The sequence below is a fragment of the Lissotriton vulgaris genome, chromosome 11, assembly GCF_964263255.1.
Source record: "Lissotriton vulgaris chromosome 11, aLisVul1.2, whole genome shotgun sequence".
Classification (NCBI taxonomy): Eukaryota; Metazoa; Chordata; class Amphibia; order Caudata; family Salamandridae; genus Lissotriton; species Lissotriton vulgaris.
This window is the reverse complement of record NC_141699.1, coordinates 892,370,697-892,397,398: the sequence shown is the minus strand read 5'-3', so window position 1 is coordinate 892,397,398 and position 26,702 is coordinate 892,370,697. Positions and strand designations below refer to the sequence as shown.

General features: G+C 43.0%; 1 protein-coding gene across 1 annotated transcript in view; it reads left to right on the top strand.

Moving 5' to 3' along the window:
- The window catches only part of LOC147683657 (aspartate aminotransferase, cytoplasmic-like), a 359,755-nt gene that overhangs the window by 60,815 nt on the left and 272,238 nt on the right, over window positions 1-26,702 (top strand). Inside the window, exon 3 of the mRNA XM_086942558.1 lies at window positions 4,734-4,846. Within this exon, the coding sequence (XP_086798684.1) occupies window positions 4,734-4,846 (113 nt within the window). The remainder of the gene's footprint in view (window positions 1-4,733; window positions 4,847-26,702) is intronic.

Below are 26,702 nucleotides of genomic sequence, written 5' to 3'. Positions count from 1 at the left end.
TAGTGCAACCAGATGCCTTATCCTGTCTGACGCCTCCCTTCCTACCCGGTCCCTCCCCGCTTGAAGCTGAACAAGGTACGCAAACGGTTACGCACCTGAGGTAGCCACGCGTCCTCCTGCGCGTGGCTGGGCGGTGGGTGATATCTTTGGCCTCCTGGCTTTCTCGGCTCCTCTCCTCGCTGTTGTCCTCGCTCGGGGGTGACCTCCTGCCCCTCCGTTTCGCCTTGGCTCCTCCGGACCTCCGGACCTTCTTTCGACGGCGGCGCTGCAATTCCCGGATCCTCTGGGTGGACACCGTTTGATGAAGCCTCGTCCTCCGGATTCTCCTCTGCTACTCACTGTCCTCCGTTCGTGGCGGAAAAGTCCCCGAACACCAGCGAGACGGCGTCTTCCGTGTCTTCCCTTCTATTCGCAAAAGCTGCTCCTGATTGGAGCACATGATTCCCCGTCATAGAGGCGGGGCCGGCCGCCTCGTAGGCAAAGCAAGAATTAAAGGGACCAGTCCAGTCTCCCTTCCTACCCGGTCCCTCCCCGCTTGAAGCTGAACAAGGTACGCAAACGGTTACGCACCTGAGGTAGCCACGCGTCCTCCTGCACGTGGCTGGGCGTTGGGCGATATTGTTGGCCTCCTGGCTTTCTCGGCTCCTCTCCTCGCTGTTGTCCTTGCTCGGGGGTGACCTCCTGCTTCTCCGTTTCACCTTGGCTCCTCCGGACCTTCTTTCGACGGTGGCGCTGCAATTCCCGGATCCTCTGGGTGGACACCGTTCAATAAAGCCTCGTCCCCTGGATTTTCCTCTGCTACTCTCTGTCCTCCGTTCGTGGCGGAAAAGTCCCCGAACACCAATGTTCCGGTGTTTAGAAGTTTTGGCCAAGGAAGTCGGGTCACTTTCTCCTCCTGCACTTGTTTGAAGGTTCCGTTGTTGTGAACCTGGAAAAGTATCTTCAGTCGTTTCACCGCAACGGCATGGATGGTCCCCAGCTTGCGGAACATCAGACACAAATAGGGGAGGCCATATTGTCCCTTATATCAGATCAATTGAAGACTTTTAGAGACTGCAAAAGAAATCAAATTGAATGCATCGGTATTCAGGATAAATAGAAATTTGACCGGCAGGAATAAGAAACACTAATTCAAATCATAAATCTGAAGGACCCAACCGTACGTTTCCGGTGAATTTTCCATTCGCCCTGAAGAAACTCCCTGGAAGGGAGTGAAACGCGTTGGCTGATTTGTTTGTAAAGTGCACGATGATTGTTTTTTAAAAGAATGGACAAAAATAAATAAAGAACTTTTCTATATACACAAGTGATTATCTTTCTGGACTTTTTCTTGGTGCGCCCCCACAAAGAATCAAACAAAGTATCCTGGTAGAATACTCCAGCCTCCAAGAGAGTCAGACTTTGGTCTCTGGGCCTCTTAACATTATGAGACATTTCCTGAAGCTGATTTTTAACTGCTTTTCCTCCTCTGAAGAGGTAGAGATCAGGGAATTGCCTTCCTGCCTCCATATCGCCTAATAGTCTTTTTGGTGCATCTAGACTCTTTTTAAATCTCTAGAACCAAGCCCTGCCTCCTTCCAGCAGTGGGGACTTGTGAAAACCTCAGGAGATGCTCTGCTGTCTGGGATCTTGGAATTCTCCTGAACCTGCGATCTTCAGGAGCACCCTGTAGTCATCAAAGCAGGTTGAAATGCCTGCCAGTCAGCCTCCTGATCACTTCCAGGGTTCCAGTGTATTCCTCAAGAGGTAGCTCCCTTCACTGGGATCCACCATAGGAACAGTCCACTGAAGACCAAGGGAACCCTCTCCTTCAGGGCCCCCAGCATGTACACCCTCTACTGTCTCCCAGATGAGTGCGTGCGTGTGTGTTTGTGGGGGGGGGGGGGGGGGGGGGGGTAGTGTTTCTTGCCCTGGTGACCAGAGACTTTATTTCTCGTCCAAATGATTCTCTATGGAGAGTGAAGGGGGAACTCCTGCCCAGCGTCTCACATAATTGCCCCAGATCACCATCTATGCCTGTGTCCAAGAAGCATAAGTAAGGTGTTGCCATTTCAATTTCCCTCCAAGCCTGATTTCTGCGAGTTCTGATGGCCTTGCAGCACTAATTAGTGCACGCAGTCCTGCACCCTTCAGAGAATGCAAAATTGCATTTCTAGGGCTAAAATAATACTGAAAAATAAATTCAGCAAATCAACTCTAAATCTTAGCCAGTTGCTCAACCTGAAGGTAAACTTAATTGTTAGCTTTAGGCATAACCCTGAGTCCAACACCAGCTCCGGTTATTCCTCCAAATCCTAAGGGACTCTGACATACTGGGTAATCCTTCTGACATGTATTGACTGCTATCTTTATCTTCAGAAACGGAGTTCTGCTCTACAACACCTTCCACAGATCTCCCTTCTGGGGTCTGACTCCTGGGAAGTAGCGTCCGTTGATCTGACCAGAATACATCTCGGAATGTCAGTTAACTTTAGCAACTCAGACAGTTAAACTGTGAGTAACACAGAATAATCATGTTGCTTAGGAAAAACTGTTTCTCAAAGTATATATTACGAACATTTATTGTGCTTCATTAGAAGAGTAAGATGCAGTTGTCCTCAAGCATGTGTACTCTGAATGTGCAGATTAGGATGGTATAATGTGGCTCTCTTCTATCTTTATGTGCTGCCTAGAGTCAGAGGACCTAGGACTCCCAGTTAAGAGTAGTGTGTACATTTTAGAACAGTGAAATATGTGTAAATTCTCCTTCTGGTGTCTAGAACTATCATCATATACCGCCAACCACCAGTCTCCTCTTAGCCCGCTGAGCCTTCCTATGAAAGTGTATGATGCTGTATACCTCTTCTCCAACAAATTCTAGCACTCTTTTGCAGGGCAGCATCCAACTCACTTGGTGCACCATTCAGAGGCCCTCAGATATAGGTTTAACTAATCACAAACGGCACCAGGTCTCCCATAATTGTACAATCAAACTGGCCCCTACTAACACTGTCCAAAAGTCCTGCCCCTGTCCTTGTGTTAACCATAACCCTAACTGTAGTATTGTACCTAAGCGTAACCCTAACCCTAGGCCAAATGTGAGGAAAATACTAAACTCTCAGCAAATATGGTAAAGCAGAATACATTTTGTGTATTTCAAGGTAAGAACAACAGTTAGATACTGACTATGATGTTACTGTCATTGAACAGATCTAGTTTGGTTTATCCCACACAGTGGTCTTAAAACTACTGTAGCCACGTATCGTTGGAAGTCATGGTGCAGGAATCTCTGCAACGTGATTGCGCTCCCTAGCACTACAATGAGTGCTGGTCTTTGCTTCTCTGCCTTCTTTCTCTTCCCAAAAAGCTATACTAGGTCTCACGAGAACACGAGTTATTAATTACAGATTTTAACAAATGGGAAGCCAATTTTTCCATGCAGTACTTTACACGTACATAATAGTCCAATAACTCCATCATTGATTCCTGGTGGTCTGCATTATGGCTGCCCCTGTAGTTGGAATAGTTCCCGAAGCCTCCATAGATCCAAAGAGCTCCTCTGCACACAGCAGATTTTTCAAGAGGATCGCATTTAAAGTTTTGGTTCCATCCTTCTCGCCACGTTTGGGACAGTTTGTAGATTTTGACAGACAGGAGACTACACCACAAACGTGGTGGATGTCCCATCCACTGTACTACAAGTGCATTATAGTTTATGGCAGTGGTTTGTATCCTTTTCCCATCTGAGGACCCCTCTAAATAGATACTGGAACCCGGGGACACCCACTTAATTATTATTGGATTCCAAGGACCCCCACTGAATCATTGCAAGAAGTAGGGGACCCCGCCCTAAGCACTTTTAATGATTGGAAGTGCAAAACTATACACAAAAGAAAACATGTATTCATCATCAAACACGCATAATATGACATTTTATTTGTCACAAATATAAAAATCAGATTTTAATAGGAAGATTAGAGGGTTTCAAAATTCAATTGAGGCCTTTTATTGTTCATACTATATTAAGTTTGATGCACTTGACTGCTCCTACTATTCAATTAGAGGATATCTATTTGTTAGCTTTCATTTCCAATGTCTTCACATTTATAAGAATTTTTAAAATGTTCAACTGTACATTTTGCTTTTTCACTTAAGTACATTTTATTATTCTGTTAATACTAATTTCCAAGGCAGTCATGGACCCCAGAGTAAGCATCACGGAACCCAGGGTTCCCCAGACCACGGGTTAAGGACCCCTGGTCTATGGCACTTGTAATATGATGGAAGGGATCTCTGTCACGTTTTCACGGAGTATCCTGCCTGCCAAGCTATAATCAAAACCCTTAGTCTTGTAAAAGTAAGGGTTCAAGCCAAGCACCAAATCTGTGTGTCACTCTCAAAAAGTGATATTTGAGGTGTTTGTTAGTCACATTTGCAAAATGCTCTGCCTTCAACTTTACGTTTTATTTTCATGTCACTGGAACCCCTCATTTGCATTGTAGAACTTATATATATAGTAACCCATTGGTATTGTGTACGTGTGTATATGTATACAACTCTCAAGGATATCAAATGTTCTTCTCTGATTAAGACCTTTGGTGGGATGCCCATCTTGAAATTCAGACTAATGAGTGCTGTAACTACATATGTTTAGTGGGACGCCAAGTGTATTTTTTAGACCATATCCTCATGCATCAGTGGAGTGGCGCACAATAAGGTGATGTTTGAGTGACCTGTCGCTGTTCTTCTTTCAGAGAGCCATTGCCATATATTTGAGGAAGCAGGGTTCACAAAGATTCGCTCTTACCGTTACTGGGACAATGAGAAGCTGATGCCTGATGTGAAAGGACTGATGGACGACCTTGAGGTACTTGGAAAAACGTGAAAAATATTTTTAATAGTGACTCTACAGGAGGCAGACAAAGCTTCCTTGTTCACTAGTTCACTTTGTGAATAGAGGGAATCGTGGACAAGTCACGCACACATTAACTAACTAAGGATTTTGATTTAAAAAGGAACAAGGTTCAGACAATGTGGAAAATAACATGTTGGCTGGCCACTGCATAATTCTCCAAAACGAGTCTGTAGAACTACTCAGTAGTAAACCATATACAAGAGGTAGGAATAGAGTGCAGAAAGGCGTGGTTAGTTTTTTTAATTTGTGAAAGCCGTCAAACTCATGAATTTGTGGACATTCAAAAACTCCTACATGACACTTTCCCACCCTAGGAACGGTTGGAGTTTTACTTCAGTGAAGGACTTGAATATCTTCTCTGGTAGGGTGAAAAGTGGGATGGATCACCTCCAAACACAGGTTCCTGAGACTGGAGGGAGAGAGTGGCAAGATATTTTCCCTCTGGGGGAAAAAAGAAATAAAATGTGCATTTGCACCTCGGGTTGCATTTCTGCAGTGCTTGAATGTACGTTATGTATAGATTTGGAGAGACAGGAGAAAAAGCAACCCCACACGACATTCCTAGTAGTACGTCTGGAAACCTGCACCTTGTCCAGCCTTCCTAGCGTACTACTGGCTTGTTTGCGAATAACCCAAAAGTAATGAAAACTGCACCCATTTGTGAATATCGTATTATTGACACAGATTTACTAATGTGTTTTTGTGGGTCGAGCCCTGTCTCCATTGCAGATGTAGTCTGTCAGCGGAAGGATGTCTGTCATGTGAGGGTGTACGTTCCTTTTAAAGTCACCCATCTCTTTCCCCAGAACAGAAGTCTTTAGACTGTGGCACAAGCCACAAGCCTGGAGGCCCATAATGATCCCGAGAGCGCCGGACTCCAGCTAAGGGGACATTTATTATGCCCCTGGGAAACAGAAACTAATGCCAGGGTTTGGCCGGAAGTAGGTGTCAAAAGGGGTGTGCTTAGGCTCAAAACATCCCTCAAAGTTCCTCCCCCATATTTCTGATAAAACATCACACTTGGATACTTTTACACTTTTATGGAGATCTGGCTGCCAAAAGAATGTTGATATTCTTGTATTTTAGTGCATTTTCAAAAAGGGTAAATTAACATAACTTTAATGTTTGACTTGCTATCTCCAAAGCTAGCAGTTTTTAGTTGTGAGAAAATATGTTTGACATTCTGGGGGCCCAGATTTAGTTTTTTTTCTACTTCTGGTATGTGTGCGGAATTAATAAGTTTGAAGACCATTGCGCTAGAAGATAATAACAGTGGAATCAACACTAATGCCTGTGAACGTTAATTTCAACAGAGATGGCCTATGGCATTTCAAAGATTCTCTAGATTAATTTGGCTACTTCTGTAATCATCATTGGGGGCCCAATTATAATCTTATTTACCGTCTAAGCTATAATCGTTTATTGGTATTCTCTATAGGACTTCTCAATGTCCTGGGTGCCCTCCGTTGTCTCTCCTGCCCCCTGTCCCTACTTTACAAAACTCTTGTCCCATCTAGGTTGATTTCTAGGAAACCAATAAGACAACATTGCCCAATTGTTCTCGATTCAAAGTATTAGTCGGCGAACCATGGTTTTGCGAGGTTTTCGTGCTACTTTTTTGGCGCCTGCGCTAGAACCTCCTGGCACATGTTTCTGAGGCCTGGTAAGGATTTTAAAGGCTGTGTTGTACTTGTTACTTACAACTGTATTTCACATCTGTTTTAATGTATCATGGTTGGAAAGTAGAAAGATTTATGTTGCTGAAACCTTGAAAGGAGACAGAGAGAGAGAGGCAGTGCTGTATTCCACACTTATGTGGAAGCTTCTTTTTCCTAGCATTTGAAAGTATTTTAACGACATCTTTGTTCTTTTGATTTAGTGCGCAATGCACAATAGATGCTTTTGTTTTCCCTCCTTTGAAGAGTACAGCATACCGTGCTTGTCTGTGAAATTCTAAAATTACAGATGCAATGTAGCATCTGATTTGAAGTTCGATGGACCCCTCCAGATCCAGCCTGCCGTTTGCCAACCTGCTAGTGCTTGTCTCTGCTCAATTAACTCTTCAAAAGTAATTTAGGGAATTCATTTTAATCAGAACAATGGTGTGCTACAATTTGGGAAATGAGGATTACAGGAGGGGGACGTGGGTGAGGGTAAGGATACTTTTGGGACATTGTGTACATATTTATTCGGATTTTACCTTAAATATATTGCTAGTACAATGAATCCTACATACTGAATAAGAGACTGACCTTTGAGTGACTTGTAGAGGAGCGGGAAGGAAAGGATCCTTTGGTTGGTTGTTATAATGTTGGACTAGTGGATCTCATGAGAACAGGTGGATTACAATTATGGCCTTGCTTGTACAGTCTTTCATATACAGTTGTGTTGTATTGGTGTAATATTGTGTATTGATGCTTTAGTCGCAAGGAAGGCCTTCACGGTGCTTCTTCTACCAGGTAAACACCACAGGGAAAAGGATAGGTAATTTGGTTACTCCGCCCGCAAGTAATTGGTCCCATTAGGATTTGAGGTGGCATTCGGTGCTCGTTTTGTTTTGTTATGGGTTATGCAAATGCCAATATATAATGTATTTCTTTATATTTTATAAGAATGATAATGAACTGAATCATTTACTGCCATTAGAATGTTTTAAAAAAAAAAAATTATGAATACATAACCGGACATCTGAATCGGGGTTGTAAATATAAGCATGGCGATGCTGCATGCTGCAAATGCATAAACGGTCAAAAAAGGCGCAAGCCGAAACGCGTCTCCTCTTTGTTTTGTGACTCAGTGAATAAAAAGAGTGCGGTCTCCTCATTTTTTAGAGTTTTGACCTGAAGATATATATATATATCCTGAAACTCCGTGTATTCGTCGAAGCAGCCTGCTGATATCGCCTGCCCCAATTAACACAGACACGGACCTGGACTTCAGTGCAATTTTATTTATTAATTAAATGCGTGCTAGTTGCCATAACGTTTCGGCTCGAAAAGTGCCTTGCTCATATATATATATATATATATATATATATATACTCCTCCAACCGGTTGTCGTGCCCTGGAACGCCTCAGGCACTTTCCCCAGTGCGCAGACACATAAATCACAGTTGAAGCCAGTCTTTGCGTTATTTTCAATTTATTCCATCAAATTCAAGTGCAGGGGGTAAAGGAAAAAGAACGTCGAACAGACGCGTTTCGGGCATGAACGCCCTTGCTCGCTATACATATATATATATGCATAACCATGTCATGAGTGATGTAATATGTGAGTTCATAAGCTATGCATTGTGGCATATAAGTTATAGTTAGCTCAAGTAACTATAACTGCTGAATTTCTGTGGTTTTGTGTGAGTTAAATCTGAGCCTAACTATAACTTCCCTGCAACTTTTGATTTTTTTCTTTGTTAATTACTGAATTTCTTTAGAATTGTGTTTCTTAAATATAATGTCACTGTAACCTTGGTTTTTTTAAGTGAATTTTACGTTTACATTTCTTTTGTTTTCCTAACTATAACATCCATGTAACCTTTGTTTTTTTTGTGAACTTCTACGGTTTTTAATGCTATTTCCTAATTAGAACCAGGGCCACTGGAATTATGTGATTGTGTGGCGATTTTGGCATAATAATAGATTTGCTGCATTTGCCACATAATCCACAATCTATTCCATAATCTTCAGATGTCAACAAAATATGTTTTTTAGTTCAGACGGTTCAGAAGTTACTAAAAATGCAGCAAAATGCTTGCCTGCCCAGTGGAATGCCCGATGCAGATGCTGACTAGTTGCTTATTGCTATATTTGGGTGTTAAACTGGGAATAATGAGGTGCAACCAATGCCCAGACAACGTTAACAAGTTTGAAAATAACAAAATAATTAAGTAATACTATCACAAAATGTGATACATTATTCCACATAATTTGCCTTTTCGTACCACATAATTTACTCAAACCTCACTCACAATTTGTCCTTCCCCTGCCGCATAATTCCAGGGGACCAGTCTACAATTTACCTGCAAACATTCATTACTACAAAAAGACCTTGAACAAAGTATTCAAAGACACTGACAGGTTGCTCTTGTGGGACACGACTCCAAAGCCTCTGGTTCTTCCAACTTGTGGAGTTACTAAAGGGAACCAGGCATTCCGGGCCTGCCTTGGAAATTGTTGAATAAAGTACTGGATGCAGAATCAAGCAAATATCTTTATTGCTGAGGAGCGCAGAGAGACACCACCAGCTTCACTGGTTTCCCTCCAACAACTGCCCCTACAAACAATCATCAGGTTGAATACAAACATTCCAGGAATGCTTGCTAGTCAAGCGTTCCTGGTAACCAAGCAACACAACACCCCCCCACCTTCTTTTCAACAAATAAAAGATACAAATTAAAAAAAAACAATATCAAAGGGTAACAATGGAAGGTAGGAAACAAGAAAAAGAACAAGGGGAGGAAGGATGGATATGAATAAATGTACAAAAGACTTATGATGTCTCTAGTATAATCTTGACTAAGAATTGCTATTACAAATTCCTCACCACATAATCTTTCAACCAACCAGGGACCTTCCTTTCCCTTACAATTTTTTGATTTAAAACATGGTGAGCATGAGGAATTGTTTCACTAAAAATTTCATTAGTGGTAAGGGGTATGCTTGCCTTTCCTTGCCTATCTGACACTGCCATTTCCTCAACTCCAGTGGAATATGGCGGAGTAAGTACACCTTGACTCATTCTAGTTTCATTACTACACCATCATTCATCCGCCGCATTTGGTCACTCTTTTTAAATTCCAAACTTTCCCATTCCGGAGTTGTACCACATTCTGCAAAACTTTCACCACTTCTACAGCGTTGAAAAAGGTACTATCTACTTTACTTACAAATCCTGGCTTCTTAATGTGTACCCAATCACCAACTTCAATTTGGGCTGGTCTCACACCGTGTTTAGCATCAAAATATTCCTTGCTCCTGTCATGCATACTTTCCATTCTATTTCTTACCTCTTCTCTTGACCATTGTTCCACACCAGATGCACAAAACCACTCAGGATTAAATTTAGACCTGGGTTTGCGCCCCCACATTATTACAAAAGGGGGGTAACCCTGTAGATTCAGAACTTGTGATCCGGTAAGTGCAAACCATTTTTCCAACCTGTGTGACAGTCTTCACCTCCACTCATGGCTAATTAGATTATGCCCTTTAAAACTCGATTAAATCCCTCCACCATTCTGTTCCCGCTAGGATTGTACAGGGATGTAGTCCTATGTTTAATACCCAGACTCTCAAAATAAGTCTTGGCCTTATTAGACAAAAATTGGACTTCATTATCACTTATTAGGCATGCAGGAATGCCTTTAGAAATGAAAATGTCATTGAGAAACTTCAACACCAAATCTGTATCTGTACTGTCAACCACTTTCACAACAGGCCAACGAGAGAATAAATACATCAATACCATTACAAATTTCTGCTAACCATGAAGATGGTCATATACAGGCCCCATGATATTGATGGCATCAGTTTCCTATAGTTCGTTAGGAACAAGGTTATCACTCAAAGGCAGACATAAGGTTTGTAAGGATTTGTCAGCCTTCCAACATGCATTGCATTCTCTCACCATGCTCTCAGCAGCTTTGTTAAGCCCAGGCCACCAAAACAAACTCTTCAAGACTGACTTGGTTCTGAAGATACCTGGATGGCCTTCATAACACAAATCCTCAATTACAGCACGCAAATTCTCCTGTGGAACAATTTTTTCTATCCTTAATTCATGGTGAGTTCAGATTGCACTTCCCCGAAAAGGTCTTGCTGCTTCACTGAGTACATTCTTACAACGTCAACCATTTATAACATAAGGGATCACTTCCTGCAGAACTAAATCCTTTTTGAACTCCAGCTCCCATTCATCCTTGTTAAAGGCAGAGTGACCTTGGTCATGAATTAATGCCACCTGGAGTTGTTCCATTTATCATCTTTACATTCTTCAAACATTACTGGCATTTTAGACAAGAAATCCACCACTACATTGCTCTTACCAGGGGTATAAACAATCTTGTACGGAATCTTTTGCATACGCATTAATATCCCTGCTAGTCTAGAGAAAACATTGGCTGAAATTTCTGTGGTTAAGATTTGAATCAAGGGCTTGTGATCACAGCATAAGGTGCATACCTTTCCACAAATAAAGGATTTAAAATAGTCCAATGCCTAAGCACAGGATAATGCTTCCTTCTCTATGATGGGGTACATTTCTTCGCTCGGGGATAAGGATCTAGATGTAATGTAATGTAATGTAATGTAATGTAATGATGTCTTGTAAAACGCCTGAATCACCCCACATGGGGTATCTCCGCGCTGTAGACCGCTGGGGAACCCGTCCTGGTTTTCCCTGTGAGATGGTCCCTACTGGGTATCTCCAAGGGGAAACCAGGCATCCCCGGTGTATGTGGGGGGCAGTTGTGGAGATGAGGCAAGCTAATGCCCAGAGTTGCAGAGTGTGATCGCTGGTTAGAGTAGGCACTGAGGCGAGAATTATCGAGTCCGCTGACCCTGGTCCACGACCCTGCCGCGTCGGGAATTGAACCCTGGTCCTGGGCCGTCCTCTGCTTCTGGGTCTGCCGCCTCTAACCAGTGAGCCAAACCACTCCATAGATGCGTATTCAATTATGTTTTCTTTACCCTTGTCATCCATTTGGGACAATAGAGCACCAAAAGCTGGCATCAGTGATGACACTATCCCCTGCATGGTCAAAGCTGCTTAATGCGGTTGCTTTAGCAATTGCTGTTTTGATACTCATAAAATCCTTCTCACACTCCGTAGACCAGAGAAATGTGCAATTCTTTTTGAGCAGTTGGCGAATGTTATAACATTTATCTGCAAAATTAGGGACATATTTATAGCAAAACTCTGCCATTCCCCAAAAAGACTTCACATCACCCATGGTGAGAGGTTGTGGGTGCATTTTTAATTGTTGTCACAAGTGAGGAATTAGGCCTGACACCACTTTCAGCAATCACATGTCCTAAATAGGTAAGACTGTTACTTGCAAAATTACACTTTGAATGTTCTACCGTGAGACCCCTTTCCTGCAAGATCTCTAAAACTATAAGAGGCCTTGACTCGTGTTCTTTTTTATTTGCACCAAAAACTAGGATATAATCCTGAAAAAAGTGACACCTTCTACCTTATTTAAGAATTGGAACATGGGGCGCTGAAAAACGGCTGCTGCAGAGGCTGAGCCGAGAAGCATTCACTTGAATTGATAGTAGCCAAAGGGAGTTCTAAAGATGTATATTTCCTTGAGTCCGGTGACAATGAAATCTGATGGTATGCTGACAAAAGGTCAATAGTGGAGAACCATTTGGTCCCCTTCAAACAAGTGACATTTCTTTAATTTTAGGTAATGGAAACCTGTCCACCACAATGTTATTATGTAAGTGGCGTAGGTCCACACAGAGCCTAATCTTCCCATTGCTCTACCTGGTGATAACCACTGGAGGAATCCAATCAGGTGCTACAATTGCCACAATTTCATCGGAAGCAATACATTTATCAAGTTCTTTCTCAACTTCTCCCTTTACCAACAAAGGAACATTGTAACACTTATGCACCTTTGGGAACAGCATTATCCTTGAGGCGGATCAAATGTTCAAACCCTATAAGATTCCCGTATTTATCATTGAAGACACTCTGAAACTGCTCACGCATTCTTTCCCCCAATGTGCTATCCTCATCTACTAACAATACTTGTTCCTTGCTGTTAGGATCCAGAATAATGTGTAACATTTTCTGATTGAACCAACCTAAAACAGGTGGACCAGTTTTATCCAGAAACAGTTTACCACGATTTTGCCTGTTCTTGAACTTAAATGTGAACCATCTGTAGCCTAACAAGTCCATTTCTTCTCCACTATAACTCTCTGGGTGAATATCTGTCTCTATAAAATGTTCTCCCACTTTTAATACAAGCAAGGTTTTCCACAAGTCTTCATTTATAACAGTGTAAGGAGATCCAGTATCAGCATGCATTTTAAGTTTGACGCCATCAAGCCTTATCCAACATTCCGGTTTGTTCCTACATAGTACATCATTAAAATTCAGAACCGTTATTTCTAACATTCATAACAAAATTGTTAACTGCCGCATCCTCTTCGTAACTATTCTGCAAATTAGGTTCCTCTGGTGTTACAGTGACCCTGAATACCACAATTGCTACACTTCTATTTAGCAGCAGGAAAAATGTTGCTAAAAGCTAGGTGGTCTAGACTATCACACATGTAACATCTTGTTTATTCTTTAGGTCTGGATTGACCACAACCAAATCTCAATGAACCTTGTCTGTTAAATCTCTACGAACCTTGTCTGTCTGACCTATTGCAACTGAAGCTTACTTTACCTACTAACATGACATCTTGTACATTCTCCTTCAGAACAACTGCACATCTGCTAGACATCTTTGCTTTCCGAACTAAATATAGGATTTCATCTAAAGGTGCATCACCATTGATCCGAAGTCTTTCCTGGATAGCAGGAATACATGCATGCATGACAACTTGATCCCTGATGAAATCATTATGCAATGTACCAAAATTACAATCTAAGGCACATTTTTTAAGTTCAGACACGTGCCATCCACTGTTTCTGATTTACTTTGCTTCCTTTGAAAGAATTTAAACCTAGTAATGCCTATAAATACCTTGGGTGTACAATAACTATCTATGTGTAACAAAACTAGATCCTAAGCATTCATATAACCAGAAACAGTAGGCTTAGTCATTTGATTGTAGACTTTCAATCCTGCTGGTCCTAAGAATGTAAAAGTAATCTTTTCTTCTGTGCCGCTGTCATTTTTCAGCTTCATCCACAGCCTCAATGTAGTTCGTGAAGTATGCCCTCCATTCTATTAATTTAATCGAAGGTTCAAATCCACATGCCCACAAAGCCTGAAGTGCACTAATATTGTAATTTCAGGTGGTCATGGTGTATGGATTAGTTCAGTGTCCACACTTTTAGTTGAAGCAATTCACTGTCCTGCACTTCAGCACACACAGGAGCACGCCTGAGGTTTAGTAGAAGAAGGTCCAACATATGTATAAATGGCCCTAATGTATAATGCAGAATTCAAGAAGCCAACGATAAAAAAATTGAAATTCGCCCAAAACAACAAACGCCCCAAAACATTGATTGTAAAAAGAGTTTCAATAAATACAGTGTAAATCTCGGTTAAATTAGCAGTCCAAATTAAACTTCACCCGAAGAACATTGATTCCTTGCAGTTAACTCGATTTGCCAGTTACTGCTCCCAAAAACTGGCTTGTAAATTGAAGAAACAAAATGGCTGCCAATGAGTTCCTGTTGTGTGATCTTGCATTGTGTCGTCACTTCCTGGCAGTCATTACCAAATCCGCATGGCAGCAGACTCCAGCAGACGCGTTGACAGCACGCTCAAAGTATTGGTGCGCGGATCACATGCTGCAACTTCGTTCAAGCACCAGCGCAAGGAGCCACACGCAGCAACCTCGCAGCTTGTGCACGCCCTCACCTGGTAACCAAGTAAGTCAATGACAATAGATCCAACAACAGTAGATGTTGTTACCTGGTAACTGATGACGATGACTCGAAGTCTGTATACGTTACGCTCAGTTCAAACTACGCTGGTACTTGACATCAATTTGATACACTTCACTGTCCAAATTTGCAGGGCATGCCTCCTTCCTTGCCACTGCTCGAAGCTCCAAATCTTGGAAGATCTTCCTTCTTCGTAAAATGCGATCCATAAAAATCTTGCAGAATAAAACAGCAAAAGTTTGTATTTTCCTTGTCATCCCTTGCACGCTCAAGTTCTCCAGCTTCTCAGCGCGCTTCACCAGTGTTGAATAAAGTGCAAGATGGAAAATCAAGCAAATATCCTAATTGCTGAGGAACGCAGAGAGACACCACCAGCTTCACTGGTGTCCATCCAACAACTGTCCCTACAAACCATCATCAGGTTGAATACAAACATTCCAGGAAATGCTTACTAGTCACGCATTCCTGGTAACCAAGCAACACAACAGACATACTGTATCTTCTTATCTGACAAGCAAATTCCCTTTATTAACTTTGTAAAGAAACTGAACACCTTGTCAATTCCTATAAAATGTGAATTGTTCTTGGTGCTTTGAAGAATAGATTTTGTACGATGAAAGAAATAAGCTTGCTGCACCTCCTGCAAGTAATCTGAAACCCAACGTACTCTAGAGCTGTGAAATGAAATGAATGAATGAAACTTATATAGCGCACGACTTACCCTGGGGCATCTCAGCGCTTGCTTAGGGAACCCGTCCTGGTATTCCCCTGTGAGATAACCCTGGCAGGGTATCCACAAGGTGAAAGCCAGGCATCCCACCGCGAGGGGCCGTTGTGGAGATTAAGCAAGCTATTGCCCAGAGTCGCAGAGTGTGAACCCGTGAGTCGAGGAGGCACCGGAGCGAGAATTAACGAGTCCGTGGAATTTTTGAGCCCAAGACCCGCCGAGGCGGGGAATTGAACCCTGGTCCCGGGCCGAACTCAAGCTCCAGGTCTGCCGCCTCTAACCCCTGAGCCACACTTCTCCTGTCAACCACACACCTGCCCCGTGTGTTTGCTTTAATTATGAGCTGCATTCTGATGTGATCGAAGTGCGCTTTGCGTTATAATACGTGTGTGTGTGTGTGTGTGTGTGTGTGTACTGTTCTTTTCATTCTGTACATCATGGAGCCGCCACTAACTGGCATTGGTGCAGCAGGTGCAATTGCTGCGGGGCCCTAACATTTACAGGCTCACCTGCACTCCAATCACAGCCAGGCTTAAATATCCGGTGGGCAGAGGAGTCAATTTCCCCTGCTTGCACTCGGGCCCATGCCAATTCTCTTGGGACTGTAAACTGTGTCAATAAGACCAACAGAAGACTTAGAAGGCTATGCACCAGCATCCAGTTTTTTAAACTTTATAATCGAGCAAACTCAGTAAAATTCAGAGTTCGATAAACTGAGCACCATACATTTAGGTAATAGAAGGCTCTGATATATTTACATAGCAGCAAATTGGTGACAAGGCGATACATAGAAACACCTGAACACATTAATTATATATAGGTTATTTTTGATGAGTGCACAGGCAGCTTCTGCTCCTGTGCACCAGGTTTTTCTAAATGTGAGGCCGTGAGCACCCCTTTATGTATGTGCATGATGTGTGTAGTCATGAGCTTATCGGTGAGTAGTGTACTGGCTTATTGTACGGTGTGTAAGCTAATTATTTCTTAGGAATGTTTACAATTACGGGGCCAAGGCCCAGGGAGATTACCAGTGCCAAAAATCACACAGGGCCTCTGGTCACTAGTTGAAGCAGGACATAGAATGCCTGCCTGTGGGATGAAAGGGCAGATAGAGACACCAAGATGCCCTATGCCACCTGGATCAGACTGTAGCACGACAGTCCTGTTTTTTTTTTTTAATAACAGTTTGGAAGCTTGCTCTTGCTGTCCACCAGCAGTGGAAATCAAAGCATCAAGTGTCAGAATGTACAGAAATCCACTCATTCAAACCTGCCATGGGTCGGTCTGAGATCTCTGATAAAGTGTCGTTCATGTGTGATGTTAACTTTCTTGGCTTAGAGTTCAAGCTAACAAGTATGCTGAAATGGCTATATACAAGCGCACTTGGTTGTTTTTTTCAATTTTGCTGGGAATTCGCCCAAATATCATGTCAAAATTGAAAAAACTGCTTTTCGACGCTAACGGGACCCCAACACCTTGCCAAGGGAGTCGTGGTATTCCACCTCCCCTGCGCCGCAGTAGGAACAAGTGCCCCTCCTTCCCCGAAGCAAGGAACTGACGCAGCTCCTTCCCTGTGACCCTTTTGTTTGTTTTGCATGAAGCATCCAAGGTATTTTGAAAGTAAAGTGTTGCATTTACCATCTACATTTAACTAAGCTATTTCTACCATTTTAAAGTCATATTCTTGATAGTGTATTGTGGATTTTTGTCGTTTCGTTTTGTGATAAGTCTACTAAAGATTACTTATTTTTCTAAACTGGTGCGGAGCCAATTTGTAGTATTTTCACTGTATTACTGTATGTGTTCACATATGCTTTACACACCGCCTCTGAGATAAGCCTTTCTGCTCGTGCCAAGCTACCAAGGGGGTGAGCAGGGGTTATTTTAGGAGCGTATCCTCCTTTCCCTGACTAGAAGCAAGGGTCCCTATTTGGACAAAGTTGCAAACTTTTGCCAACTAGAGACCCCCGTTTCTAACGAGCACTTTTTGGGGGAAATTTCATGAAGATCCATAAAACGAAACTAACATAATAAGCAACTCAAAAAAATGCTTTTGCTATGGAAACTAGGTCTAACTATAACTGCCTACTGGCGACACACACGTACAAGAAGAAATTGAGTTACTAGTTGACTGGGGTGTGAGCCCTGGTCAAGTCAGCAACCACAATCCTTGTTAGACACAAGCACCCCCCAAATTAACCAGTGCTTAGCCCTCTCTCTAACTTTGCCCAGAGCAGTCAGGCTTAAATTAAAAGCAAGGTGTAAAGTATTTGTGCAACTGTTGACATATAACAGGGTTGTGTGCCGAAGAGCCTGTTCCCCGGGAGCGAAGAGAGTGCCCCCTTCTTTCTCAGAAATACAGCCTCATCCTGCTTAAGTTAGAATACACTAAAGGGAGCTAATATCTCTAAAGAATGAAGGGACCAAGAAGAACCATCAGAGAAGTCCCAATAACAGCCAACAGGGAGAAGGTCGAGTCCAATAAGATGTAGAAGTTCTCTAGTGGAAGGAACAACAAAATATACATCAGTGATGACAATAATTAATATCTGAATAATCACTTATACACAAAACTTAAGTCAACTCTACAAATTCTGCACTCCTCCACACTTACTTGTCAATTTAAGGACTGGTAGATCGTTAAAGAGATGGTATCTTGAAAGCATGCAAAAGGTTGAGATAATTCTCTTGTTGTCCGTATCATAGTTGAAATCAAAAATAGGGCATGCTTTTGCTTAGTATTACTGTTATCTTCAGGAAGAGCTTGTTGACATTCCAGGGATAGGGTCACACAATGTCCAAGTGTTGAAGAGTCCCAGCATCCAGCGCTTAACTAGGTAGAAGGTATATGTGGGAGAAACTAAACAAGCTCACTAAACAGTGCCCGGGAAACACGCGTGGTCGCGCGTTCTAACGTAAACAATAATCAAAGTCCTAACTCTGGGCCAAGGCAAAAGACGGAACAAACTGCTCCTAAAAACGGAGCTCAAAAATAAAAGGCGGGGCGTCCCCTACCGGTGTCCGCTACGAGCACGAAAACAACACGTACTTGCGTTGTAACTGACAGAAATCAATGGGAGGAAAGATGGGTGGCAGCCGAGCTAAAATAAAAAAGGTATGCACTCAGAAGACACAAACTCGCTACTTAAAAACGGCGAGTAGAATGCAAAAAAAAAAAAGCAGCGTGAACAATACGCGCTCAGCATTGGCAGAGAGGATACTTTGAATTGCCGGGGAGGGATATCAGCTGGGGGTCATGGCACGTCCTCGCGCTTCTGGAGAAAATAATGATTAAAGTTCTAGCGCGGAATCGCGTTTCAGGAGACTTCGGATTGGAAAGTCCAAAATGACGGAAGAGTCTATGTGACAGGGTTCAATACTTCACAGGAACAGGAATCCACAGCGATTCATATAAAAAACAAGGGGAGCAGGGCAAAATACCAAAAGAGGAAAGCCAATTACTGAGGCACAGCAGCTACTGGCTTAAATCCTCACAATCATCTGACCAGTCCCAGAGCAGTATGGGAGAGTGCACAACCCACCCGTCCCTCTAAGCTTTCTGTGAGATGTAGTCTCAGTATCGCACATGAAGCCTGACTCCTAACAGCAACACTTTAAACAGTAAAACAGTGAAAATTCTACACAAAAAGATTGTACACCAGGTTAGAAAAATAGAGGTTGATTTGATAGATAAATCAATAAAAAAACCACAAAAAAATCCAATCAGTAGAACCAGAGTTATGAATTTTCAAAAAATAAACTTAAATGTAGTACCTAAAAGCATAACGTGTAAACCGCAGCTATCTGATCGTACTGGACATCGGAGACAAAAGTTAAGACCAACTGCGATGGAGTGCGGGACGGATACAGTCTCAGATTTGCCACTGAAGTTTTACCTTTGCAAAATTTTGTGCCAAGAATCCCGTTCGCATTGGAGAGGGTCGCGGGACACAAGAAGGACGTTACTGGTGTGATTGGCATGGTGCGAAGAGCAGTCCGAGTTTCACGAGCGGGCTGGAGCTTCGCATTATCGGTCCTCTGCGGGCTCTCTATGCTTGCTGTGCACATAGATGGGCTGGCGGCGACTCCTGCTGATATTCGGAGCGAGCTGTGTAAACAGGTCTGTTTGGGGTCACAAAGAGCCCAAAAACCTGATTTCAAGAACTCACGAGCCACACTATGGGTCCAGGACTTGAGGGGCGCCACTTTTGGGTCAGGAACTCGCTGAAGACTGATCCAGGAGTATGTTGGTGAGCCTGTTATGTCCCTGAGGCTCAGATCAGGAGGCCAGCAGACATGGAGTCACTCTGGGATCAAGCTGAAGTTGCAGGCCCAGTTCTTCTTTCCCATGCAAAAGGGCAGCAGGTGAGCACAACTGGGCAACAGTTCCTTTTGAGCAGCAGTCCAGCGGAGTGTCAGTCCTTGAACTAGTGCAGCAGTCCCTCTTCCTCACAGAGTATCCACAGATCCAGAAGTGTGCTGAAGAGTTGGTTTCTGAGTTCCTTCTTTTATACACACTTGTGCATATGAAGTAGGGGGAAGCTTCTAAAGGCATGCCTTTGAAGTGGACAGATGCCCTGCCTTGCCTGTCTCCAGACTAACTACTGGGCATATGCAGCCCTTTTTGTTGAGACAGGACAAAGCCTATTCGAGTGTAGGTAGGGCTGTAATCATTTCCTCCCTCTCATCCTGCAAGTGATGTTCCATCCAGTCAAACCTAAGCTCCCATCATGTGTGTCTGTCTAAGAGGAATACACAAAGCCCAACTGCCAACTACACAGAGTCATGTGACCAACGACAGGCTGCAGGCACCAAATGGTTAAGATGAGAAAATGCCAGCTTTCTAAATGTGGCATTTTCAGAATTGCAATTTAAAGTCCAACTTCCCCATAAGTTAGGATTTGAAACATACACCAGTTATCTCTTCCCATTTGGAAACTATACTTACAAAATGCAGTAAGACAACCTTAATGTTATCATATGGGAGAGATAGGGCTTGTAGTTGTGAAAACCAAATTTAAGAGTTTTTCACTTCCATGACATGTGAACCTTAAAGGCACATGTTCTACTTTTTACATACTTTGCACAGTGCCCTCTTGGCTGTCCAGGGCTTACCCTGGGGTTACCTATATGTATTAAAAAGGAATCTTTGGTCCTGTCTAAAGGTTTATTTTGCCAGGTCGACAAGGCAGTTTAAACTGCACAAACGGGCTGTGCAATGGCATGCTTGAGACAAGCTTAAAGTGCTACTTAAGTGGATGGCACAGCCAGTGCTGCAGGGGCATTGGTTATTGAAAGGAACAAGGGTCCTAAGGAGTTGCAATATGGCGGAAGATAGCAATATAGACCACAATCAGTACTATATTTTTTCTCCAAACCCAGCCGGGCGAGGAGTATTTTATTTTCAGGAGTAACAAGAGGATTAATTGACCTGGAGGGGGACAAATACGAACTTTAAGATAGGGCACAATCCTGTACCTATCCCAAGAAAGTAGAAAAACCATAGATTAAAGAAGGGGTAAGTGGAAAGAGAAAGGTTTTACAGGCAAGTAGAAATTTCTTTGCAGCCAGAGAGTGGCTTGCGATTTAAATAAACAATTCCGCAAATCACAACCAACAGTGTAAACAATTGAATATGTACAATGAGTTACATGTCACACTGTTTTTAAAGCGTCAACGTTTCGATCCCTAAAGCTCCTAATGAAACGGGATCATCATCAGGACTGTTTTAGATCACTGCCTGTTTACAATACGAACGCCTGTGAAAGTGAAAAAGAGGGGAAAAATGGAGAAACAACATGAGGCATCCGCCTGAAATCATAAAGTTTAAAAAACATTCAGCAGGGTCCATGTATAAATTACAGGCCACTCTTAGCTGCATCTCATAGTTAATTATCTGAGATAACGGTGAGTCGTGGTGTCATATCGTGGTTTTTTATATACATCAGTGCATTTGGCACAGTGAAAAAACGGCGCGGTGACTTGGTGATGAAGTGGTCATTCCTTTCTTTGTTTTGTTCAATAGTGCTAAATAGGGTAGGTGGTGACATCTCAGGTTCGAGGTAAGCAAGGGATTAACTTGGGGTGCTTGTGATGGTGGTGAGCCAGTGAATTTCTAGTTATTGTCGTCTAATTGTGATCCTGGAGGCCAGGCAAGGTTTGGGAGGATTGCAGTCTACATGGGTGAAGTGAGGTGGTGGTGAACGTGGGTGAGGGAAGCACTGACCTACCAAGTCCTTAAGAGGCTTGGTTTGGCTTGGGACTGTCTACGGGCAGTCGCCGGGCCGTTAAATGCTCGAGCCAGGAATAGTTACCTTCACGGGTCCTAGATCAGGGTCGTGATGGCATGATTGTTCTTTGTTGGGGAGAAGGTGTTTAGTCCATTTCTCTTTTCGGCTCTGGGAGCGGGGTGCTGTATGGTAAGAGATTGATTTTACCATTAGCAATGGGCACTTCACGGTCTGGGTTTGGCGTGACTGGCAGGTGAGGATTGAAGCTTACCTTGCTTCAATTGGAAGCAGAGGTGGGTGGGAGACAGAAACACAAGGGTTTTCTCCCTTTTTGGTTTAGTGGAGTCGGTTGGCTCCTTTGATTTGGTCCGTAGGCTTGATGCTAAATGATGAAAATGACATTTAGAACGGCCCTTCCATAGTAGGAGTGAAAGAGTCCGGGCGGGATTGGAACCAAGCTTACCTGACTTCTCAATGGAAGCGGCGGTGGGTGGGAGGAAGAAACACGATGGCCTTCTCCCTCTTCGGTGGCAGCGCAAATCCGCTGTGCAAGTGTGCCTCATTGGTTGGTCATTTAAGGCCGGTAAGGTGCCGAAACTAAAGAAGGACTAGGCACAGCTTCCTAGTGTTTGGCGGCCATGATGGAGTGGTGGAATTGGCTTGGCGGGTGTGCAACTGGGTTGTGTTGCAGTGGCCATGGTAGGGTGGGCGACGAGATTTTGGTCAGTGGTTATCAAGGGTGCTGTGGTGGCTTATAGTGCAGTTATGTGCTCATAACCGTGAGGAGTGAGGGCCTTTAGTGCTCTACATTCATACACATTGGATTTTAAAGCAATTTAAAACATGATAGTAGTAAAATTTCAATTATTCAGTTATTTGACAGTTTCTGTTTTCTTCATATCTCAAGGCTATTTCTGGTTTCAGAGAGATGTGACCAAGTTTTATGGTACTGAAATTGAGTTACATCTAAAAAGCATTACTGCTGGCTGCGCATCCCTAGGCATTTAGATTAGCGATGTCCAATCCTCTGTCCGGTTCAGTCCATTTCGAATAGAGTCCAGCAGTATTATGCACTTCAACTCTTCTTTGTTAAGGAGACTGGACATGCTACCCCCTCTCTGGGGAAGTTTCAATGCCTTTAGAACAGTCCATCGAATGTCGTCCTCATCATGATTTGCCTCCAGGAAGTGTTCGACCAGCTGTGCCTAGTCCTTCCTTAGTTCCGGCACCTTACCGGCCTTAAATGACCAACCAATGAGGCACACTTGCACAGTGGATTTGCGCTGCCACCGAAGAGGGAGAAGACCATCGTGTTTCTTCCTCCCACCCACCGCCGCTTCCATTGAGAAGTCAGGTAAGCTTGGTTCCAAACCCGCCCGGACTCTTTCACTCCTACTATGGAAGGGCCGTTCTAAATGTCATTTATTTTCATCATTTAGCATCGAGCCTGCGGACCAAATCAAAGGAGCCAACCGACTCCACTAAACCAAAAAGGGAGAAAACCCTCGTGTTTCTGTCTCCCACCCACCGCTGCTTCCAATTGAAGCAAGGTAAGCTTCAATCCTCACCTGCCAGTCACGCCAAACCCAGACCGTGAAGTGCCCATTGCTAATGGTAAAATCAATCTCTTACCATACAGCACCCCGCTCCCAGAGCCGAAAAGAGAAATGGACTAAACACCTTCTCCCCAACAAGGAACAATCATGCCATCACGACCCTGATCTAGGACCCGTGAAGGTAACTATTCCTGGCTCGAGCATTTAACGGCCCGGCGACTGCCCGTAGACAGTCCCACGCCAAACCAAGCCTCTTAAGGACTTGGTAGGTCAGTGCTTCCCTCACCCACGTTCACCACCACCTCACTTCACCCATGTAGACTGCAATCCTCCCAAACCTTGCCTGGCCTCCAGGATCACAATTAGACGACCATAACTAGAAATTCACTGGCTCACCACCATCACAAGCACCCCAAGTTAATCCCTTGCTTACCTCGAACCTGAGATGTCACCACCCACCCTATTTAGCACTATTGAACAAAACTAAGAAATTAATGACCACTTCATCACCAAGTCACCGCGCCGTTTTTTTACTGTGCCAAATGCACTGATGTATATAAAAAACCACGATATGACACCACGACTCACCATTATCTCAGATAATTCACTATGAGATGCAGCTAAGAGTGGCCTGTAATTTGTACATGGACCCTGCTGAATGTTTTTTAAACTTTATGATTTCAGGCGGATGCCTCATGTTGTTTCTCCATTTTTCCCCTCTTTTTCACTTTCACAGCCGTTCGTATTGTAAACAGGCAGTGATCTAAAACAGTCCTGATGATGATCCCGTTTCATTAGGAGCTTTAGGGATCGAAACGTTGACGCTTTAAAAACAGTGTGACATGTAACTCATTGTACATATTCAATTGTTTACACTGTTGGTTGTGATTTGCGGAATTGTTTATTTAAATCGCAAGCCACTCTCTGGCTCCAAAGAAATTTCTACTTGCCTGTAAAACCTTTCTCTTTCCACTTACCCCTTCTTTAATCTATGGTTTTTCTACTTTCTTGGGATAGGTACAGGATTGTGCCCTATCTTAATGTTCGTATTTGACCCCCCCCAGGTAAATTAATCCTCTTGTTACTCCTGAAAATAAAATACTCCTCGCCCGGCTGGGTTTGGAGAAAAAATATAGTACTGATTGTGATCTATATTGCTATCTTCCGCCATATTGCAACTCCTTAGGACCCTTGTTCCTTTCAATAAGTATACGACCCATGGTCCGAAGGCCCCTTTTGGGTTTCCTTGTTTTCAAAAAATGCAGGCGCATTGGTAGCATTTAATTTACAATCTGTGGATACATGTAGTAGCACTTTTCTAGGGACTAACAAGTAAATTAACTAAAGCAATTTGGTTTAAATCAAATCTACCATGTTTTAAAGAGAGAACACAAGCAGGTTAGCACAGTTTAGCAGTTGTAAAGTGCACAGAGTCCCACAAGGCTTACAGAAACAAATTCAGCAAAAGATGGAGGGCAAATGCAAAACGTTTGGGGGTGACCCTGCAAAAAGGGCCATGTCCAACGCATGCATGGGCTAAAAGTAAAATCATTTAAATATGGTGCTGAATAACCACAGTAGGTTATACAGTTATAAACGGTTTTATTGCATTTGGCAACATTTGACAAGACCTGCACAGTACTAGTAGGAAATAGCATGCTAACAAAGAGCACCTTTTAGACCCAGTTATATCTTGTTGCAAATAACAGGCATTTTCAAGTACCTAACTTGGGATAGCATTCTGGTATCATCAGTACTTTCTGCAGGAATACCACGCGTAGGGATACCAATACCCTGGGTTTGAGAAATTTCCTGGTAGAGTATTAGTGCACCATTTGAATGTTCGTCCCTCTCAATGGAGATAATGTGGTAATACCACATGCTTTCTTCTTTTCCGCTTGCAAAGCTCAGTGTTGCAGTTATTCCGTGCACAGATTACAGAGGAGAACACAAGTGAAAACATTGTACACGCCTTTTATTTCCAGTTTTCAAGCAAACTATGTGTGCCTCAATTGGGATTACCAGGACAGTAGGAATGCGGCTTTATGTGGCTCTAATTTATCGGTCTTTCCGGGATGACAGTTGAGTAAAATTACTTTTTTTTCTTAACTTGGGACATTAGGATTACATGCATTTCTGCAGTCGATGTACTTACCCATCAAGCTTATTAAAAAGCTGAAACATACCTGGTTTAAAGCTCTTTGTGCGCGTGCGGGTGGAAGCCATGACAGTGCACCGCAGGCCATTTATTGCCATGCGTTACTACGCAACATTGGCACGTGACTGCGCAGCTGCCTCAGACTACTTTAGTCGTATGTTGCATAATAATTAGACCAAGATTCAAATTGTTTTGTTCTATGGTGGAGCAGGAATGAATGTGCTCTTGATGGGTGTTGTAATGATGTCATGTGGTGTGAGCCCATCTGCTTTGTGACAGACTACATTCCAAGTTCCCTATTGGCATCTTACGTCACCAACATTCCTCTGTTGAGGGTTACTGATGTGAGTGTACGGCAGTTGCCGATTAGCCAGCACCTCACAAGCACGTGGCTGGGGCTTTACCCTATTAAACTTATTTTCTTATACTTACGGCTACTTGTCATCTCTACAATGAGTTAGTTGATTCATTCATCAGTCCCTGTTAAGTTTTGTTTCAATTGGGCTTTTTTACATTTAACTGTGCTCCAACTCCCCGTTTTCTTCTCTGAATCTGATGTCGTGTCTGTTTGTTCTCAAGGCACGTGGTTGGTCTGGGCCTAAGCCATTCTAGATGATCTGTCCCATTTATTTGTTTTATAGAGCGTGAATCTCAGATGATATACAATGGAGGTTTGGAAATGAAAGGATTCTCATTAAAAGTTGGGTGAAGTAGGGTGGGCTATTTTCCACGTGGAAAATAACAATTCCTAAGGGTTGAGGTCTTTACCACGAGGGGTAAATACCTCATATTCAAAGTTTTCAGCCTCACAGTGATGCATAACATGCAACATCCGTATTAAATATCATACATTCTACACGTATTTCCTTTTTATGGTCTTTCTATCATAATATATCACAGGCCGGGCAAACCTGCGCACCTTTGTCAGGGGGAAACTGCGAGGGTCACACAACTCTTAATTCCGATCCCTTATGAATATACTACACTTGACACTTAATACACGGTCTGATTGCTAATTTGCTTTTTCATAAAAAATATTTGTGCTGCAACATTCCAACGGTTCATTAAAAAAAATCCCTGCTATGGTGCAGCCCAGTGACAGACACTTTCAAAGGTGAACTGGTCACCTTTTAATTGCCGATTCCTGTAATCAGGTGTTAATCTGGTACTAATGAGGTGAAACATTTGCCCAGGCTGGAATATTATGTGTGATAATGACAAAATCAAAGAATAACGTGCTACATTTCACAGGAAATGTTTCCTTTCCTGCCTCATTAGTCAGTGAACCCAGTGCATAAGTTGACCCCCGTTGCCACATAATTCCAGTGGCCCCCGCATATAAAAAACAATTGTATTTTATGTACAACATTTGCCATAATTTTCGCAGCGGTATTAATGACTGGATCCCTACTGGTATGTACAAATAGTATGGATGATTGATGCAAATCAAAAATATAATGCACAACTAAGTGGAGTTTGACATTAATCCATTGGTTTTACACAACTCGGCAAAGCGTGCACTGTGGACCAGAAAACTGACGAGAAAGGGGAGATATTAGGGAGATGT